Below are 18,585 nucleotides of genomic sequence, written 5' to 3'. Positions count from 1 at the left end.
TCCTTTGAGAGTCATAAAGCAAGAGAACAGACACGTTTTTATAATATTTCCATTTACTTCCTGGTATCTGTTTTGCTAGCGTTTCTTTGGAGGAGGTCTATGGTGATTCTTAAGTTGGTTGTGGGTATGTGTTAAGCTTCCACTCACACAAACAAAACTGTATTCTTGGAGGGCAGACATGTTCCTCCCATGTTTTTCTTGCCCTGTGGCTCTAGACACAAAGGGTAAAACAACTATAGCTACATACTGTTTTATTATTGTTGACTGTTGCTCCAGGAAGAAAAACTTGCACTTATTGTCTCTATACATTAGGTTTTTCTTCCTTTAAGTTAACAATTATATTTTTAGTCTGCTAGCTTTAATGAATATACAGATATATTTCATGTTGTTGGAGTATGTAAGCTGTCACTGGGAGCACAGTGGATAGGATGATAACCCCCCCAAGCACTACAGATTCAAGACTTTGTCATAAGGCATGGAAGTCATTTTGACCCAAGTGAGTATCAAGTGCCCTCACTCCCTCAGTCGAGCATGTATTACAAACAACTGTAAGTTGCTTCTTTTCAGAAATAACACAGGTGTCCAGAGAGATTCTGCTTCGAACTTCTCCTTCTTCAAGTGCTTCCTTTGCAGTGAAAGGGGACAGTCCTAGGCAAGTTCACTGATTAGTGTGTGGATACATGAAGCTTCAGAGCAAATGGAATTCAGGAAAGTCACTTGGTTGGAAATGGACTTTTTCACTTCATCAGCTTGCTCATTTGGAGGTGGGCACAACAGAGCGACTGGTGACATGCTTCTGTCTTCAGATCTGAGCAGAGCATTTGGGGAGGCAGTTTACAGTCCGTTTGGTGCTGTTGATGTTTTGGCATGAAGTAGATCTAGGCAGATTGTAGCGGTGGCTTCATTATTGATAGCAAGAGCTAGAAGAAACCAACACTGAATTGCACTGATTAAGAAGTTCCTTACACCAAATTACTAATTTCTGAAATCTTGACGACAGTGATACAGGCTCTGGTGCCCCTCCCACCTTGACTGTGTTTTCTCCCAAGGTTGTTTTTTTGTTACTAGAGGTCATATTTGTGGTACTTGTATACTTCAGGTTATTAGGGGATCCATACAGAATGACCCAAGATGTTACAGTGTCAATAGGTGGTCATCTAGTTTTATGTAGATTCTCATCAGTAATGTTAGTGGGAATATCTTCAGAGGTTTTAGGGCTTTGTATTTATTTTGGTTGATTGACGACTTAAAATTTTCTGTCCAGTGATGATGCTAACAGGTTGTTCCTTTGCCAGAACAGTTTATGTGTTGTCTAATAATGTTTTCCATTATTGTTCGTGATATCCCCCTTCATACAGGCCTGGAAAGAAACTGATAATGTGTGCAATTTCAAATTTATTTCTCTGCTAGTGGTGTCAGGCTCAGCAATTCTCCTGATGCTATAGTTTGTTTGACCGATATTTCATTTACTGCTGTGTTCTATGCTGAAGGAGTGACTGCGTTTCATTGGAAGTACCATGAAGCGTGGAACAGGAAGAAAGTACTGTAACCAGTTTTATTTGTATGTGCAGGATAGTTCATGCAGTGCAATAGGTTGACCTTAGTGGGTAGCCAGACACCCATCCTGCTGCTCTCTCCCTCTCCTCAATAGGACAGGGGGAGAAAATAAGATGAAAAAGCTCCTGGGTCAAGATGAAGACAGGGAGATCACTTACCAGTTACTGTCATGGGCAAAACACACTTGATTTGGGGAAAATTAATTTATTGCCAATTAAAGTAGAGTTGGATGGTAAGAAACAAAGAGAAAAGCTAAACCAACCCCCTGCCACCTTTTCCCCAGGCTCGACTTCATTCCCAGCTCTTCTACCTCTCCTCGTCCCGAGCGGCACAGAGGGATGGGGAATTGGAGGTAACAGCCAGTTCATAGCGATTCCTCTCTGCTGCTCCTTCTTCCTCACACTGGTCCCTGCTCCAGCATGGGTCCTCTACACAGACTGCAGTTCCTGTCAGGCAAACCTGCGCCAGCATGGGCTTTCCATGAGCTGCAATTCATTCTGGCAGTATCCGCCTGCGCTGACCTGGTTCTGTCCACAGGCAGCAGGAAGATTTGTGCTTGTACCATAGCCTCTTCCATGGGGTGCAGTGAAATCTGCTGCACTGTGGTCTCTTCCAAACCTTCCATGGGCCGCAGGAATCTCCACTCCAGGGAAATCTCCACCCTGGCAACTGGAACACCTCCTCCCCTTTCTTTCCTGAACTTGGTGTTTGCAGGGCTGTTTCTTGCTCCCTCCTTTTCTGCCTGTGAGGCATTTTTTTCGCCCTTTCTTAACTGTTCTCCCAAAGGTGACCCCAGAGTGGCTGAAGGGTGCAGCTGTGCCCTGCAGCTGGTCTGCCAGAGCCAACTAGAACTGGCTGAGTCGGGCATGGGGCAGCCCCTGGCCACTTCTGCAAGCCTGCCCCCTGCCAAAACCTTGCCCATGGACTCAAGACATGCAGGCAGATTGTATTTGCCAAAAGTCAACTGGATTTGAAGACTACTTTAAGAACCAGAGAAGAGATGGTTCTTCTGCTACCATTTGATACAGTGCTTGTGTGGGGCTTTACTTTGGGTCTCAAAGAGAATTCCTGCTTGGCCGGTTTTTTTTTAACTGAACTCCTGTTAAAGGAGAAATTTACTCAGACGTGGGTACCACTAGGTTTGCTTTAATCACAACTCAGAGCTGGGTCACCACCCCAGTGAGTGGCAGAGAACCAAGGGATACAGCACAGCTTATTTACACTTGTCAAATCATTAGTCAATGCCCAAGGTTTTTAGAAGTTTCCTTTGGTCCTGTCAGTTCTGTGAATCCATCACCTGACTCTGTCCCAGTTGATTCATCTGTTCGGTTCCAGTCTCTGCTTCAGTTCCAGGCTTCTCCTTGGATCGTGATCTTCTTTCTGCCTGGTTTAACTTACATACTCCTTCAAGCACACTTAGTCTCTGAACAAGCAATTCCTATTAATCTTTATTAATTTTTCTAAAGACATCTGCATTTCAGAAAGCACCTGTGTACACAAATTGATCATCTATTGTTTCTCTATTCTCCTACTATTTAACTGGACTGGAGTTTAAACCAGCCTTGGATTAGGGCTATACAAGGGCCAAGGCCTGGTTCTGCCACTTTAGCTGCTTCAGCGCTTTAAATTTCTTAATTCAAAATAAATTTTCTTTAACCCTCCCTTTACTTTGTTGCTTCCTTGCTCCTCTTGTGAAGAGCAGTGTACGTTTATTGTCTGATACATTATGTACATCTGTGGTTATGTGTCTTGTCTTATATCTTCCTCATATGTTATCAAGGTCATGAGGCTGACCTTGATAACGTTTGCTGAGTATTTCAAGAGACACATATTTTTAAGCCGTCATGGCAGTGCAGCTTGTAATGAACATCCTTGTCTTTTTGTTTTGAAATACTTCCAGAAAGAATGATGTTTTCTCTGATTACATGAATTCACTTGTTTTAAGCAAAACCAAAAAACTAGAATCACAACCCTTGATTTAGGTATAATAATTTGACTGCTTTATTTTTTTTAAGTAAGGGTGATGTAATTTTTAGTTGCTATTCAAACATATTGATGAGTAAAATCTTCACAGTAAATGTTGAACTGTTTCCTGATCAGGAAAATGCACTGCATCTGTGCATGTTTATTTAAGTAATTGCATGACTGAATATCCTTTTTTAGTACCTATTTTTAATTATTGTAGTTATTTTGGGAAATGACAAACAATGCATTTGTTTGACTGAATTAATTTTTACTTTGTTTCAAACTTGGTTTTCATAGAGAGTTAAGTACATTTGACTTTTAAAATCTGAACAAAAGCAAAAGTACATAGAGGAATGAAATTGAGCTATGTGCTGTGTATGATTTTCAAGGTATGTGGTCTCACTTGCTTAACTCTAATGTATGTATTAAAATAGCAATAAATTTTTTCATAATTCTTTACATTTCAGTCCGTTTCTCCACTTGCGTTAGTTGCTGGCTGTAAAAATGAGTAAGTCAAATAACTTGATCTGAAAAGTGTTTTTCTTTGTAGCTGAGGATGAGGCCACTGCTGTGTAAAGCTACAAATTCTCTTTTCAGGCACTTGGAAAACTACTTCCAGGTGTTCCATTTTAAAAAATATTGTTGCAGTAGGAGATAAAGCTTTCTTTTTTTAAAGGAAGATATTTGAATATATAATTTAATTTTCATTTTATATATTTTTCAGAAAAATACTTACAGAGAGCTGTGTGTACTGCTTTGGAATAAATCTTTTTTTTTGGTTTTGTTTTTTCCCTCTAACGTATACATAGGTCAGAGATTACTGGGAAGTTCAGCGCCTGTCAGTATTCCAGGTTCTCTTGTTCGTTCCTCATCTTTACATTCATCATCATCCCTTTCAACCTCTCCACTCAGTTCTCTTTCACAATCGCTGTCTCAGTCTTTTGTCTCATCCACCACGGCTTCCCACCACCAGCAGCCTCAGCCTTTGAAGACGGAACATAGTATGTTAGGCACCTCAGCCTGTTCTCACAGCTCTTTAGGTAAGTTCGTGTATTGTAACAGGGAACGAATTCTATGGTAGGTAAGAAATGTCCAGTTCAAGGCTTTGCATGTTTCTAATGACTTAATCTGGACAGCAAAGCCTAGCTGTTGTAATTGATGGCGCTACTGATAGTGGAGTGACATGTGGTATGTAGGAGAAAGTTTGAGTGAACTCCATTCCTAGTGAAGGGGAAAAAAAGAATTCCTGGAAGAGGAGATATTTACAGAGGCATTTGAAAGGAATAAAATACAACAGTTGGCATACAGGCAGCAGTAATGCATTTTAGCTGCGGCATTTTGCTAAAGGAAAATACAAAACAGAAAGAAGGGGAATTAAAATGAGGTATGAGCTTCTAGGAAAAAGGTTTTTTGTATATAAATGAATTCCCACTCCTCCTTTTGTGGACTGTAGTGTCTCATATTAAAAGCGGCAAGAAAAAAACCCGTACAGGAACTCTCCTGATTTGCTCTAAATACTGTAAACATTTTCCAGTGAAATAATGTTGTCTTGCAGATAAAAATATAATTTTTGCATATTTGGCACATCTGTTTTGTTCTGCATGTGAAACATTTTGCAGCAGAGTATGCAGAGTGATTATTTTTTCTGCCTTTGTTTTACAGGTTTAAATGGTGTTACAGGGAGCATTTGGGACTTTGTAACTGGGAATTTCTCTCCTAGTCCATCCCCAGTACTAAGCAGTGGCACTACCCCCTCAGTAAGTTCAAACACCAGTGGAAATGAATTAAGTCGAGTTAGACAGGAACTTGATGATGCCAAGAGAAAACTAAAACAATGGGAAGAATCTTGGCAACAAGTAAAACAGGTACACTAATTTATGGTAATTTTTTTTTTTTTTTTTTAAACAAGCAAGCAGCTCCTACTGCTTTTCCTTTTTACAGATCTTCTTATCCTTGGACCCAGAGTTTTATTACAGTCTGTCAAAGGAATGTTTTTTCCATCCTCAAAATCAGCTAGCAACATAAAGGAAACTGAGCTTTTTAAAGGGCAGTTCATCTTCAGGAAGTTGATCTGCCTCTCTAGACAAGGACATATATACATATTCTGGGTAGGGCTGAACAGCAACATATCTTTGTGTTTAAATAACTGAAGATATATATTCCTTCCTGTACCTCTTTCAGATGATAAGCATGCAAAAAAAGTAGAGGATGTCCAGCAGCTGCGGTCGTATAGCGTACCCGGACAGTATCTACCCATCTCAGCAGTTAAGCTGAGGTTGTTCATAACTGCCAGCCTAGAGCATTTTCTGTAGGCCTTTCCTTCCCCTCATGTTGTTCTCTCTGTGATGAGGAGCAGTCAAGTAGCTGTACTAAATGTTGATAGGTTTTGATGTCTCTTGACATTAAATTACAAATTTAACATTTAAAATTTGCTCCATTTATAAAGCTCCAAAAAGGCTTTTTACAGACAAGTAACAGTCACATACCTAAAAATTACATTAAGTCAAAACAAGAAGAGATGTTCATTAGAAGGTAGGATAAGCAGGAGGAAGCATTAAATTGACAGTAAATGCATTGTTAGGTCTAAAATTAGAGATTACCTGCATCTTTGAAGGCTTTTGTATTTGGACGTCTGTTGTTAGTTTAAAAAAAAAATGTTTTTTATATTCTGGAAATGTCTTTCTCCCAGGCATGTGATGCATGGCAGAAAGAGGCTCAAGAAGCAAAAGAACGTGCTAACATCGCTGATGCGGACAAACAACTTGCTCTTCAGAAGAAGGAGGAAGTGGAAAATAAATTAAAAAAGCTGAAGGTGCAATTAGCTGCTTGTCTGTCTACTACATTACCTTATATGAAAAACTATGGAGATCTAGAAAAGATACCCTTGCCAAAGCTTCGTTCCTTACAAAATCGGCTGCACTTAAATTTAGAAACAATAGACGAGGTGAGTTTCTTCTTCTGCATAACTATTTCTGATTAACTGAAACTGGCAACTCAGTAACATTTAATGATATATTTGTGCCAGGTTTCATTTCAAAGAGCCAGACTGCTCTCAGTGTTAAGTCTTCCTTTTCTGGAATACAGGGATGGTTCAGGTTTCTCAACCTAATGGATTCTAAGTTTTTGATCAGCTATCAGAACAAACTACAAGTGATTCACGAGTATTCTTGGGGTGATGAAAAAAAAGACTTAAAGCCAGCTTTTACTCCCAATGTTTTAGACACTATCTAAATAAATAAAAAGTTGCCCTAAATAAATTACAGTAGTTACATGCTTTTCACTTGTTTAGAAGTTAGGTGGTGAAGTTCCCTGCTAGGAGTTCGTGTCAGAGAGGCCAGTACAGACTTGGAGCATAGAATCACTGACATGAGAAAGGACCTCTGGAGATCATCCAGTCCAACCCCCTGCTCAAAGCAGGGTCAACTCAAGCAGGTTGTTCAGGGCCTTGCCCAGTGGGGTTTTGAGTATCTCCAAGGTTGGAGAGTCTGCCACCTCTGTGGGCAGCCTTTTCCAGTGTTTGACCGTCCTCACAGTAAGAAAATTTTTTTCATGTGGGTGTGTGGAATTTTCTGTATTTTAATTTATGCCTGTTATATCTTCTTTCACTGGATACCACTGTCAAGAGTCTGTGCCTGTCTGTTTTACTTCCTTCCATCAGGTTACACTTACACTAGTAAGATGCCATCTCTTCTCAAGACTGAACAATTCCAGCCCTTTCAGCCTCTCCTCCTATGTCAGGTGCTTCAGTCCCTTAATCACCTTAGTGGCATATTGCTGTATTTCACCTTCTCTCAAATCCAGACTCAGTTTCTGCCAAATTTTAGGATGCTCTTCTGCTGCCAGATTGAGGGCATTTCTCAGGGCTTTCAAAGCTGGAAGTATCAGGTGCCACTCCTCTGAGCACATTGAGGAAGATAATAATGACCGTGCACTGCTCCAGGCACCATACTTCAAACCTTGCTGGGCACAACTTGGTTTGACATTGCTTTCTCCCCTGCAGTCGCAGAGGGCAGTGACATCACAATATGACACCAATTCTTGCTCTTTTTGTTTCAACGGTGACAGCACTGCTCAGACAAAAAAAAAAAAAATTTCTTTCACAGTGGGGATGGTCTGCTGTATTCTTGTACCTGTTTGAGCTCAGCAGGGTCTTCTCTTGTCTTTTCACCTCCTGTCCAGTGCTATCTGTATCAGTATGAACTACAGCCTTGAAGAAAAAGTCTTTAGAAGAGTTTAAAACATAATGTAAGTCTTTGTCAATAAAGAAGGTGGATTGAGGACGAGGGTTGCTGGTTACCAGGCTTCTGTTATCAAGTATATTTACAGGATTCTGCATTGGATTATAAAACACTATTGTTTTTCTCCAAAGGGATTTTAAAGAGGAGCAAAAGAGTCTTGGGATCTCCTACCAAAAAAGTCATTACATTCTGGAATGGAAGTCATCTTGGCCAGGCTGCAGTGATCAGAACCATTACAATTCTTTCCAGTTTCTCAGATTTCCTTTACCACTGTGGCCTCTTCCTACCTAACTCTTCCTTCCAGGAGACAGTTCCTGTCTTAGGTAGTGCCACACATAGCATTCTGGGTTCTTTTAGTTTGAACCATGTCTTGCTCTTCAAAAAGTAACATGGCTTTTAGCAACTTTTCAGTTGTTCTTGTTCCTTAATAGGTTTGACATGGCCGATTTCATGGAGACATTTATTTGCAGTAGTAACATCCTCCCCCAAGTCTGTGTCAGTAGCTTTATTCAGTATTGCACATTTGGGATTCTTCCGTTTTGTTCTAATGCAAACATCTCCCATGGCATGAGAAAACCTAACAGTGTTTTGAAATGGCAAAATGAGGGAGTATGTGACAATGAAAAAGGCTTATTTCCTTGGTTTTGTTTTTGCTTGTTTGCATTGCTTGTCCCAATTATGTAGAAAGATTTCAGTCCAAAGGTTCAATCCTAGATATTTTCCTTTCTAAAAGCACTTATACTCCTCCAGATGCTACTTTAAAGGTTGCCTGTGCTCTGATCTTATGACCGTCATTCAGCTATCCATCATACAAAACCACTGTCCTTTGTGTTGTTAAATTAGAAGTTTATTTGGGACAGTTATGTGTAAAGCTGAATGCAGCTGTTTACTTTGGAATAATTTTTACTGAGTGCAGTAATCTTTTTTTTTTTACAGGTGATTTTTCAGCTTCAGTCAAAGAAGTGTATCATATGTCAGGAAGGTGACTGTAGCGTTATCCTGAATCCATGTCAACAGTATGTACTTTGTGATCACTGTGCAGCTGCACAAGAAGAATGTTCCTGCTGCAAGAAAAAAAATAATCTGTGGTAACATGCAGGCATAGTACTCATATCATGTTCATGAATTAAATAATTTTACGGTTTTGCATTTTGTATAAGAATTACATCGCTCATAATTAATCCATTTAATAGTGCTAGACTGATTTCCATTTTGATGTCAGAAACTTAGTTGCTTTAAGATAGAGAATAGGGCTTGCTCACATTTACATATCAACTGCAGTTACTTGATGAGGTTCTGTAGTCTTGAGGTTCTTTCGTTCCCCCTCCCAGTCCCATCACAGCCTTTTCCGACTTCCACTTAGATTCCTAGTGCACAAGCTACTTAGGTTCATTTGCACTGTAATCACTTTGTATAAATCTTACCATAATGCCTGAATGAAATGTTTATACCTGTTATTTTCATTAAAAGAAGATAGATGCGTAGGGGATACGTAGGTACAGTAACTACACATTTAACAGTACAAATGGTCCCTTTGCCATGTCTGGTGTGTGTAGAAACGCCAGAGCCAGTATTTTGGACTAGGTCTAACACTATGTTTACTTGGATGCTTGAAAAACTCTGATTAATGTAAAAGCACTTTGTAATTATTGTGTTTTGTTAGAAGATATGTTGTAAATTGCTTCAGGCTGCTTTCTAGGTCTTATGTTTATTTTTTAATATGCAATAATATAATGTGTTACATGTGTACTGTGAATTTAAAATATTTCACATGGTTTTACTGTTAAATCACAATATGATTAGATAGAAATGACAACTTATCTATAGGGTTTTTACAGTTTATGTTAACTACATACTGTAGTATTTATAAATGTACCAGTGGAGACAAAAACAGTGAGGCACATAAGCTTTCACATTCAAAGACATGTTTTCAATTTTGTGAAACAGATCAGTTTTAGTAAACAACCGTGCAATTTGCATAGTTCCCTCAGTTTGGGTGTTTGTAGTCTTAAAAGTTTTTGTACATCTCCTAACCTGTGTAGTACTTATCAGGAGCAGATATGAGATATATATTATTACCAAGTGCCTATGCCCAATATCCTATAAAATGGCAGAAGACATAAAAAAAAAACTTTGCAAATAATTTCTATTGCTTAATTTTGTATTGAACAATTTGACAATAACTAGAATACGTCTCTTGCTTTTATAAATATTTAAAAATACACATTTTCAGTAATGAAGTAATGCATATTTGAGAGGAACTACGGAATTATTTAAGTATGTAATGAGGCAGTGGCACTTTGACAGTGATTCTTTTAAAAGGTGGTAATATTCTTACTTCATTCTGGTAGTTGGGAACATGCAATTCAGGAGAAGTTAATTAATTACGGCATGCTAACACTGTGTATTTTTACTTTTCCTACATGGAATAATTGCCTGCATTACTCCTTTCTCTGTTGAATTCAGGTGTGACACTAGTACAAGTTAAGATTGAAATGACCTACTACTGTGTTACGTGATTTGTATCCATATTACTGTGTTCAGTATGGAAAGTGAGTTCAGACAGGCAGCAAAGAGTTAAACCTATTTAAAGTTCAGTCATGCTAAAACAAAAGCCAAGATATATACTAAAATCATTGTTGTCTAAACAGAGTTCTTAGAACTGTGTCAGCATTAAATAAAGGGCCCAAGCCAGTAGTAGTGAAATCACTATCATGGTTGGGTTTTAACATTCTTTGTACAAAGGCTTGAGTTCGCAAAAAATCATTACACATTTTCTGAGAGAACTAAATGTATAGACTTGTCACTGCTTTCCTAAGACATGTCAATCTGCAGGAACGCTGGAGACCTTTCGGGAAGGGAGAAGGAGGATAAAATATGAAATTTATTTCTACTTGTTTCTGTTCCAAAAATTTTGTCTGAAGATCACTTTAAAGAGCAAAGTTGGATTTAATAATGTGATTTTGTTGACTTTAACAGTTTGTCTAAAAGGTTTGTACTGAGAAGAGTATAAAGTTGGACTGTATTTGCATTTTCAAACACACTTTTCTGTCCTAAAATAAGATACTGCCATTTTAGAGGTGTAGCCAGCTTTGGACTTCTAAGAAAAGGAACTTCGAACACAAAGTTTGGCTGTAGGTGTTAATGTATTTCTTGCATATGTGCAGTCTATAACAAAGACTGATTTTTGAACCTTAACAGCATTTTGGACTAAAGCAAACTTAGTTATGTAAGGGGTTTGTTTTGTTTTTAAACAGTGAGCAAATCAAAGAATAATGTGAAATTATAGTTTGACATTATTTTACATGTTTTTCAAATAAGCAATCATTTTGGACACCAGTTTACTGTATTTATCTAGTGTTGGACAGCATTCTGTAACCATTTTGCTTACAAAAACATTTAGAAATATCTTAGTGAAAATTTTTACTTCGCTATGTTAGAGGAAACCAGCTTAGGCCACATTGTGCTGCCCACACGCAGCTATGTGACATTCATTACCCACAAGACATCGAAGTGTGTGTGTGCTGCCCTTCCAAAATTGTAGTTGCTCGTGTGTATTTTAGTGCATTTGCCTGTGTTCTAAGGCTAGATCTTGGTCCTTTTTTTCTTTTTTTCTTTTTTTTTTTTTGGTAGTAACAGGCAATTTTCCTAATCTTGCAGGTGCAACTAAAAAGGAATGTAAAGAGTGCTTGCAGTGTGAATCATCACATTCACGCTCATAGTTTATTCGTGCTGCATTTTTAGAGGCAGTGAACTAGTATGTTTAGTCTGTTGTATGTTTTGTATTTTACAACGGGTCTTGAAAATAATGGTGTCTGTCCTGTGGTAATATCAGTACTGAAAATGTTGCAGGTGTTGCCTGTAAATTTCTTTGGTGCTGAATTATGGACAGATTTAAAAACTATCAACAAACCATTTTGTGGAGGAGAGGAAAACATATACCAAAGAAACATACCTATTCATGAAATTCACAGACTGGGCAGCTTGCTATAATTGTAGACAAATCCTTTGGTAATCACTTGCACCATACATCATCATTAATACAGTTGTTCTTTGCAAAATTATTTTTGTGAAGAATTACAAGCAAAGTGTTCTGTATCTTATTAAAGCAAGTCAACTGCAAATATAAATAAATACGTACTTTTACACCAGTACTTTGCAATGGAGGACAATAAAATATATGCAGTTGACTAGAGACAGCTATTTGGAAGAAGTCAGAAGTGAGACCTGACCTTTGTAAGTATTCATCTTTGTACTATATACACCGTCGAGAAACTGGATACATTAAAATTACATTTTTGAAAGGTTACAGTACAGTAATTTGCTGAATTCACAAACTACATAAAAGTAAATGAAATAGATTTTCAAGATTCATTTTGGTATCTGACAAAGCTCTGTGTTAATTTATGTAAGAATATTAATTTTTAATGTGAATTCCATTATGTTGTCAATTATTTTAGCCTGGGGAATAATAGATTAAAGTTGTGATTTCTCAGGGTTTTTACAGTTAGGAGCTGTAATTTAACCAGAAGTATGCTAATTACAGATGGATCCGAAGCTGCATGTTATAGGCTTATTATTAGTCTTCTTTGAATAGCAGATGATTAAAGACATACTTGTTTTGTTCTATATTGCCATTCTGAGTATCCTAGTATTAAATAGAAGTAGTAATATTACTGTCACACTATGCTTGTGTAACTGTGGTCATCATCAGACCCTATATAAATTGGGAATTTTTACTCAATATTAATTTATGGAAGCTGTTAACGTTTTGATTGTACAGACAGAAATGATTTTGTGAATGAAATTGTTCTTAATACAAAACATATTATTTATAATGCATACTCATTTACTTGTAGTGAACTGTTTAAAATTGTTAACACTTGTTAAAACTTTTCTACACTATAGCATTTATGCAATGGTTTACAGAATTCATGGAATTATTTTTATTACCAACATGGAAATAAAATTTTGAACTTTATTTCTGAGCCATACTGTGTTTAGAGACTAAAAAATGGCCAGGTATGCTTTCCTCTGCAATCTAATTATGGCATTCCTAACCTTTTCAGGCTTTCAACCACTGGGATTGGCATTTACTGTCTGAAGGGAGAGAGGGGGCTAACTGGGATATAAAGAAACTGATTCGGGCTACAAGACAGAGGCTGTCAAAGTAATTAAAACGTAATCACTTTTCCGTTCCGTTCTTCTCTGTACCGCACGTCCTAGGAGCGCACACGATGTCTCCCGGGCTGGAGCGGCAGATGCTGAGCGGGAGCGCTTCGGCCCCGCCCACGCCCCGGCTCGGCCCCGCCTCTTCCGGCGGCCCGTGCCCGCAGCCCCGCGGGGAGCGGCGGCGTTGGTAGGCGGGGGCAGCTGAGGCGTGCCCGATGCGGGGCGGGACCGTTGCGCCTCCCCGGCCCCGAACTTCGCCCGTCCTAAGGTGCGAAGAGCCTGGCAGCACACAGTGCTGCGGGTGGATTCACCGGGGTGTTCTGGAGCCGCTTCTCCGGCCATCCGGATCCGGCCTGGTAAAGCCCAGGGCTTTTTCAGGCTTTTTTTTCCAGACCGCGCACCCCCGGCAAGGCAATGAAAGTGGGTTACCAGACGGTCTCAGCTTACGAGTGGCTTTACGTGAGAAACTGATTTAAAGAACGTCAACATTTCTTAGTGACTAAGTAGCCTTTATTGGCAGCGCTGGGTGCATGGGGGATCACTCCACCAAAGTCATGCACACCGAGGGAACCCCTCAGCCCCCTCCTTATACAAGTCACTCATGTCTATTCGTCAACTTTCCGGGAACTCATTAACATATCTCGCACCTGGACAATTGCCACATTCCCATTCAAAGACCCAGCACATCTTCAAGTTAACAACATTAACATCTCTCCTGCCTGGACAATTAGCACATTCCATTCAAGAACCTAGTATATCTTAAAGTTAACAACATTAACATATCTCGTGCCTGGACAACGTCCTTGAGTTGTGTCTGCACAGACTCTATTCCTTAGTGGTCATGTTTAAAGTCTCCATCTTCACCACGCTGCACGTACAACAGGCATCTAAGACAAAATGTCCCTTTTTAAAGATAACCAACGCAAGGACTTAGCAGTCTGTGCATCCGTCGTGTTGCAATAAGGGGCCCTGGACATCTCCCGACCCTAACTAAACATAGGCGCGTCATCCTTTAGATAAGCGCTACAGCATTCGCCGTTCAAAAACGGTGAGGAGGGTGCCGGCAGGGCGGGCCTTGCCTGGGGGTTGGCCCCAGGGGGCTGTGGCGACTGCCGGGACACACGCGCCTTCTGACGGCCGGCGCTCGGTAACGGACCGTGATCCGCCCCGTCGCAGCCGCCGTTCTGGCGCAGCGGTGCCTGGGCTGCCCGCCTCGCCCACGCCACCGGGGCACCCACGGCTCCGCTCCCGGTCCGGGCGGCCCCGGGGCCTGCGGGGGAGCCTGCGCCAGCCGGCCGCGCTCTGCGCCTGGGCCCCCGCCCCGCGAGCCTCGGGCCGCGCCTGGTGCCCCCCGCCAGCAGCCTCTTCCCTGCGGGGCTGCCCGGGGCTCTCCTCCGCTCCAGACGGGGGCCCGGCAGACCACCGCTCCCGCAGCCAGCCGGCTGTCCCCGCCGGGCCGGGCGCACGGCTGCGGGCGGGCTGCGGCTGGCAGCGAGGGCCGGGCCGGGCGGCGGCCTCCGGGGAGCGGCAGTCCCGGGTCAGGGCGGTGGCTGCGGGCCCGGCTGGCGCTGGGGCGGAGCGGCGGGAGCGGTTTTGTTGCCGGCTTCGCGTGGCGGCCGCTGCGGAACGGGCCGGTGCTGCAGGCGGGGGTGCCCGTGCCATCGCTGCCGCCCGCCGGTAACGGCGCTGCGGGGCCGCCGCGGCCACTGGTGAGGAGCTGCCGCTGCCGGTCCCAGCTCGGCCGCCTGGGACGGGGAGGGCCGGCGCCGCCCGGTGCGGGCAGGGGCTGCGCTGGGCAGGCCAGTCCCAAGGCCATTGGTGCCTGCCCCCCAGCACCTCCCTGTCGGCTTTTACCGGTTTTTTGAGGAAGTTTTAACGGTTCTCGTGACCAAGCTCAGCTGTGAGTTTTAAGTATATGTGTATATGTCCCATTTCTGCAATCTCTTGGGTTGCTGAAATTGCTGTATCCTTTTACATGCCGATATGCGTGACAGAACTGTGCAGGTTTCTTCCAGTTTATTACTAGTCTGTTCCCTGCTTTGTGTACATTGTGCATTGTTCAGGAATCTTAGCACAGAAAATATTTGAGATGTGAAGATCTCCAGATCATTAACATGCTTGAAAGGCAGAAATATTTACTGGACTATTAAGTCATGTTGTTTTTAATGTAGCAAAAGTTGTTCATCTGTTGGCTGGCCCTGTCTGTGGCACTAGCTAAACTACACGGTGCAGGAAGGATTGTTTAGTGCTTTGGGGTTGTGTGGTTCAAATGTAATGTATTGTCCAATTTGTCTTGTGTGTCTTGTATGTCTTCCACGTATTCAACTTGTTGCAGAGCTGAAAGCAAAGAGGATGCTGTCGGTAATACAGAAGACACTGCTGTGAGCATAGAATGCATCTCTGAACAACTCCACAGATAGACTGTGCTGCCTCTGAACTGAACACTCCCCCTCAAATAGTTTACTTAAAGAGCAAGAGAAATAAATGATAGCATGTCTTTTGTTTCTCCTGGTTGCTGAGGACTGTTGCCTCCTGTTGAGACTCCTTTTCCTTTGTGACCTGCAGCTCCTTTTGTACATAGGCAACTCTGTTACGGCTGTACTTTGTTCTCCACTCATGTAATAAAGGTGAAGTCTGGAGAGCTGTACACGCTGCCTCCTGAACTAGTTGGACGTAGTGTTGGACACAGGTGAACAAACACAGCCTGCCTTTTAAAAACAAAAGCAAAACCTTTGGGATGCTTCCAGGTACAAATCACACACTCGGTCATTGCTTTGTTGCCACTAAGGGAGTCACTTTTAAGTTCCTGAACAGTGGTAGATTGTCTTTTATTCATTTAAACAGTTATGTTTATTTGATCCCCACTTGAAGCTCAGGAAGAAAACAAATCACAGTTTGGAAATTGTTTAGAAGAAAACTCATGTTCTTGTACTGCAGACTTTTGAAGATATTATACTGTGGTCCTTTGCAGGTCTCTTGCTGTAGTGTGCAAAAATGTATTTTCTTACACTCATCCTATAGCCAAATGTCATTTTGATTCAAGTATATGTATGCTAAGACAAGTGTTTCAGTAAACTGGCTGGTATGAGCTCAGTTTCACCAGCATGAGTTGACAAGACTGTCCGATGCAGGCCTCAGTTAACTCATAATTGCTTGGATGATTGCATTGTTTCCTAATTTTTCACCATGTTTTTATGTATATATATTTTTTTATATATATATATATATGTATTTGTTCATTCCAGTTGTGTTTTTTCCCTTCTTTTGGGGGTTTTGGAAAGGTGGGCACAGAATGAGAGTCTTTGCAGGGACTCAGGAAATAATACTGTTTAACAGTAAAGCTTAAAGTGTTTGCTGTACGGAAGGTTTCTCTGTACCCACCGCATCAGTTGCTTATTTAGCAGTGCCTGATGTTTATAAGAGTGCCCTGTGGAAGTCTGCATATTCATTAATGAGCTAACAGTAGGTTGGCTCTGTGTAGAAAGGAGGAGAACTATGAAGAACACCCACCCATCCCTGGTTTGTTTGGGTTTTTTTTCCTTAAACATAGTGTTTCCAGGGCCTTTGCTTTCTCTTGCCACATTGGCAAAGCTTCCCAAGCTCTATTCCCCCATAGTCACGAAAAGTCTTCAGTAATTGCTGGGATGGTGAGTTTTGGGCTTCTAGCCCTCCATTCCTTCAGTCGTGAATTCCACTCAGTTAAAGACTCACGAGAATTGCTTAAAGCTTGCATTTGGCGGTCATGCCTCAAACAGTGAATTTGTGGAAATCCATTTATTTATTTATACTAATCAAGAAACAACTGTAATACTGCATCAAAATGAAACTTAGTGGCTGCTGAATCACTGAGTAATAGCATAGAATCGCTGCTTAAGCCTTTACCACAATCATTGCAATGTTTGTTTGTAGGCTGCTTGGTTCTTTTGTAAAGTTGTGTGGCTGCGTGTGGTGCATTATTCCCAAGGTGCTCCTTACTGCTCTGATGCTCTGCATGTTCGTGGTGCTGGGTAAAGCGGAAGGCTCTGTGGCTGGGGAAGAGTGGCATGGACATGTTACTGCTCTCTCTTTGCACCAGAATTTCGACAGCTGGGTTTGGCTGCTAAATTGATGGAACTACTGGAAGAAATTTCAGAAAAGTGAGTACCATGCTTATCTTTAATCTTCTAAAAGTAATCTTTCTACAGACACCTGTCCATGGCTTAGGTATTTGAGCTGCATGAAACAGACCCAGAATTTTGCTTTAAGTGGTGGTATGATTCGCTGAAAATTCCCTGCAATTAAAGAACAAGACTAAAAATGCTGTGTGGCAGTGTAAGATCTCAGGGTTTCTATGAAAGCTAACGTGCCAGAATGAGTTTCTCTGTCATGCTTCGCTGCTTGTATCTGCTGAAAATTTGATTTAGTGTCAAATGAACCCACAGAGAAATGTCCTGAACTCATGGTGGTAGGGCAACCCCATTGTAATTGGTAGAATTGGAAAACAGTACATTTTGAAGAATTTGCCTTGTGAGGAGAAGGGCTGCCTTGTGCTAGGCAACTGAACTTTGTGACCCATTCCACCACTGCCCCTGCCACACACGTTGAAGGAGCTAATCCCTAAGCCAGTGCAATCGAAAATGTGGATTTTATTTTTTTTTTAAATAAAAAATTTCTTACATATATGAGACCTGTGTGAGTGCTTAGCTTGCCCTGTTCTTTCTGTTCATAATTCTGAACCCACGGGCTGGTATAAAAGAATGGTTATGTGACAAAAATAAAATAAAATCTGAGCTTATACTGGATTTGTCCCTTGGGAAAGGAGTGCATCTGTTACTGCAGTGTGAAAGGTGTTTGATTAGCATATGACATCATCAGACCTGCTCTTGGTCTGATTACAAGTTATGGGCTATTTAGCAATACATTCACCTGCTATTCCTTACTGTGGGGGTTTTTTGGGTTTATGTTTCCAAAGAAAGGGTGGATTTTTTTGTCGATCTCTTCGCAAGAGTATCAAGTCAGGCTGCAGTAAATACGTATAAGCAGCTCGGCTACCATGTGTACCGGACAGTATTGGAGTACTCCTCTGCTAGCAGTGGACAGCAGATGCTTACGGTAAGTGGTTCTGCCTTAAATTAAATGGAAAGGTTCTTGTGTTGAGGGTTCCTGGGCCTGTTTGTATTGGGGTTTTTGTTGTTTGTTTTTTTTTTTAATATGGAACAAGTTCAGATAGTTGTTGATGAATGGGATTCTGTATAATGCTTTAGATAGCTTTTCCTACTGAAGAGTACATCAGTTATGAAACTTGATTGCAGGAATCGGAATGAAATTGTGTCAGGGGAAGTTCAGGCTGGACATTAGGAAAATCTTATCCACTGAAAGGGCATTCAGTCAGGGCACCAAACCTGTCAAGAGCTCAGGGAGCATCTGGATGATGCTTTTAGTCATATAGTTTAGTTTTAGGTAGTCCCACAAGGAGCAGGGAGTTGGACTGGATGATCCTTACGGGTCATTTGCAACTCAAGATATTCTAGGATTCTAGGAAATCTTGAAAAATAATCTTAATATAATAGAGAATTCACTTAATATGGCTTTGTGCAATGACTGTCTTTTATAATAGCATTATTTTCTTTTGCCATAGATATGAGGAAAGCTCTTTCCAGAAATACAGAGAAGA

The 18,585-nt window shown here is 41.2% G+C and overlaps 1 protein-coding gene across 13 annotated transcripts in view; it reads left to right on the top strand.

Annotated features, from left to right (window-relative positions):
* Positions 1–12,741, top strand: part of UNKL (unk like zinc finger) — a 60,730-nt gene extending 47,989 nt beyond the window's left edge. For 10 of the 13 annotated variants that reach the window (XM_037385625.1, XM_037385619.1, XM_037385627.1 and 7 more), the window contains 4 exons: positions 4,332–4,562; positions 5,185–5,387; positions 6,212–6,466; positions 8,697–12,741. In XM_037385625.1, coding sequence (XP_037241522.1) covers positions 4,332–4,562; positions 5,185–5,387; positions 6,212–6,466; positions 8,697–8,852 — 845 coding nt within the window. In that variant the 3' untranslated portion in view covers positions 8,853–12,741. The remainder of the gene's footprint in view (positions 1–4,331; positions 4,563–5,184; positions 5,388–6,211; positions 6,467–8,696) is intronic. The other 3 variants (XM_037385621.1, XM_037385624.1, XM_037385629.1) reach the window with 3 other exon arrangements.
* Positions 12,742–18,585: the final 5,844 nt, after the last annotated feature.

The sequence above is a fragment of the Falco rusticolus genome, chromosome 4, assembly GCF_015220075.1.
Source record: "Falco rusticolus isolate bFalRus1 chromosome 4, bFalRus1.pri, whole genome shotgun sequence".
In the NCBI taxonomy this organism is placed as follows: domain Eukaryota; kingdom Metazoa; phylum Chordata; class Aves; order Falconiformes; family Falconidae; genus Falco; species Falco rusticolus.
This window is presented reverse-complemented; position numbering and strand designations above follow the sequence as displayed.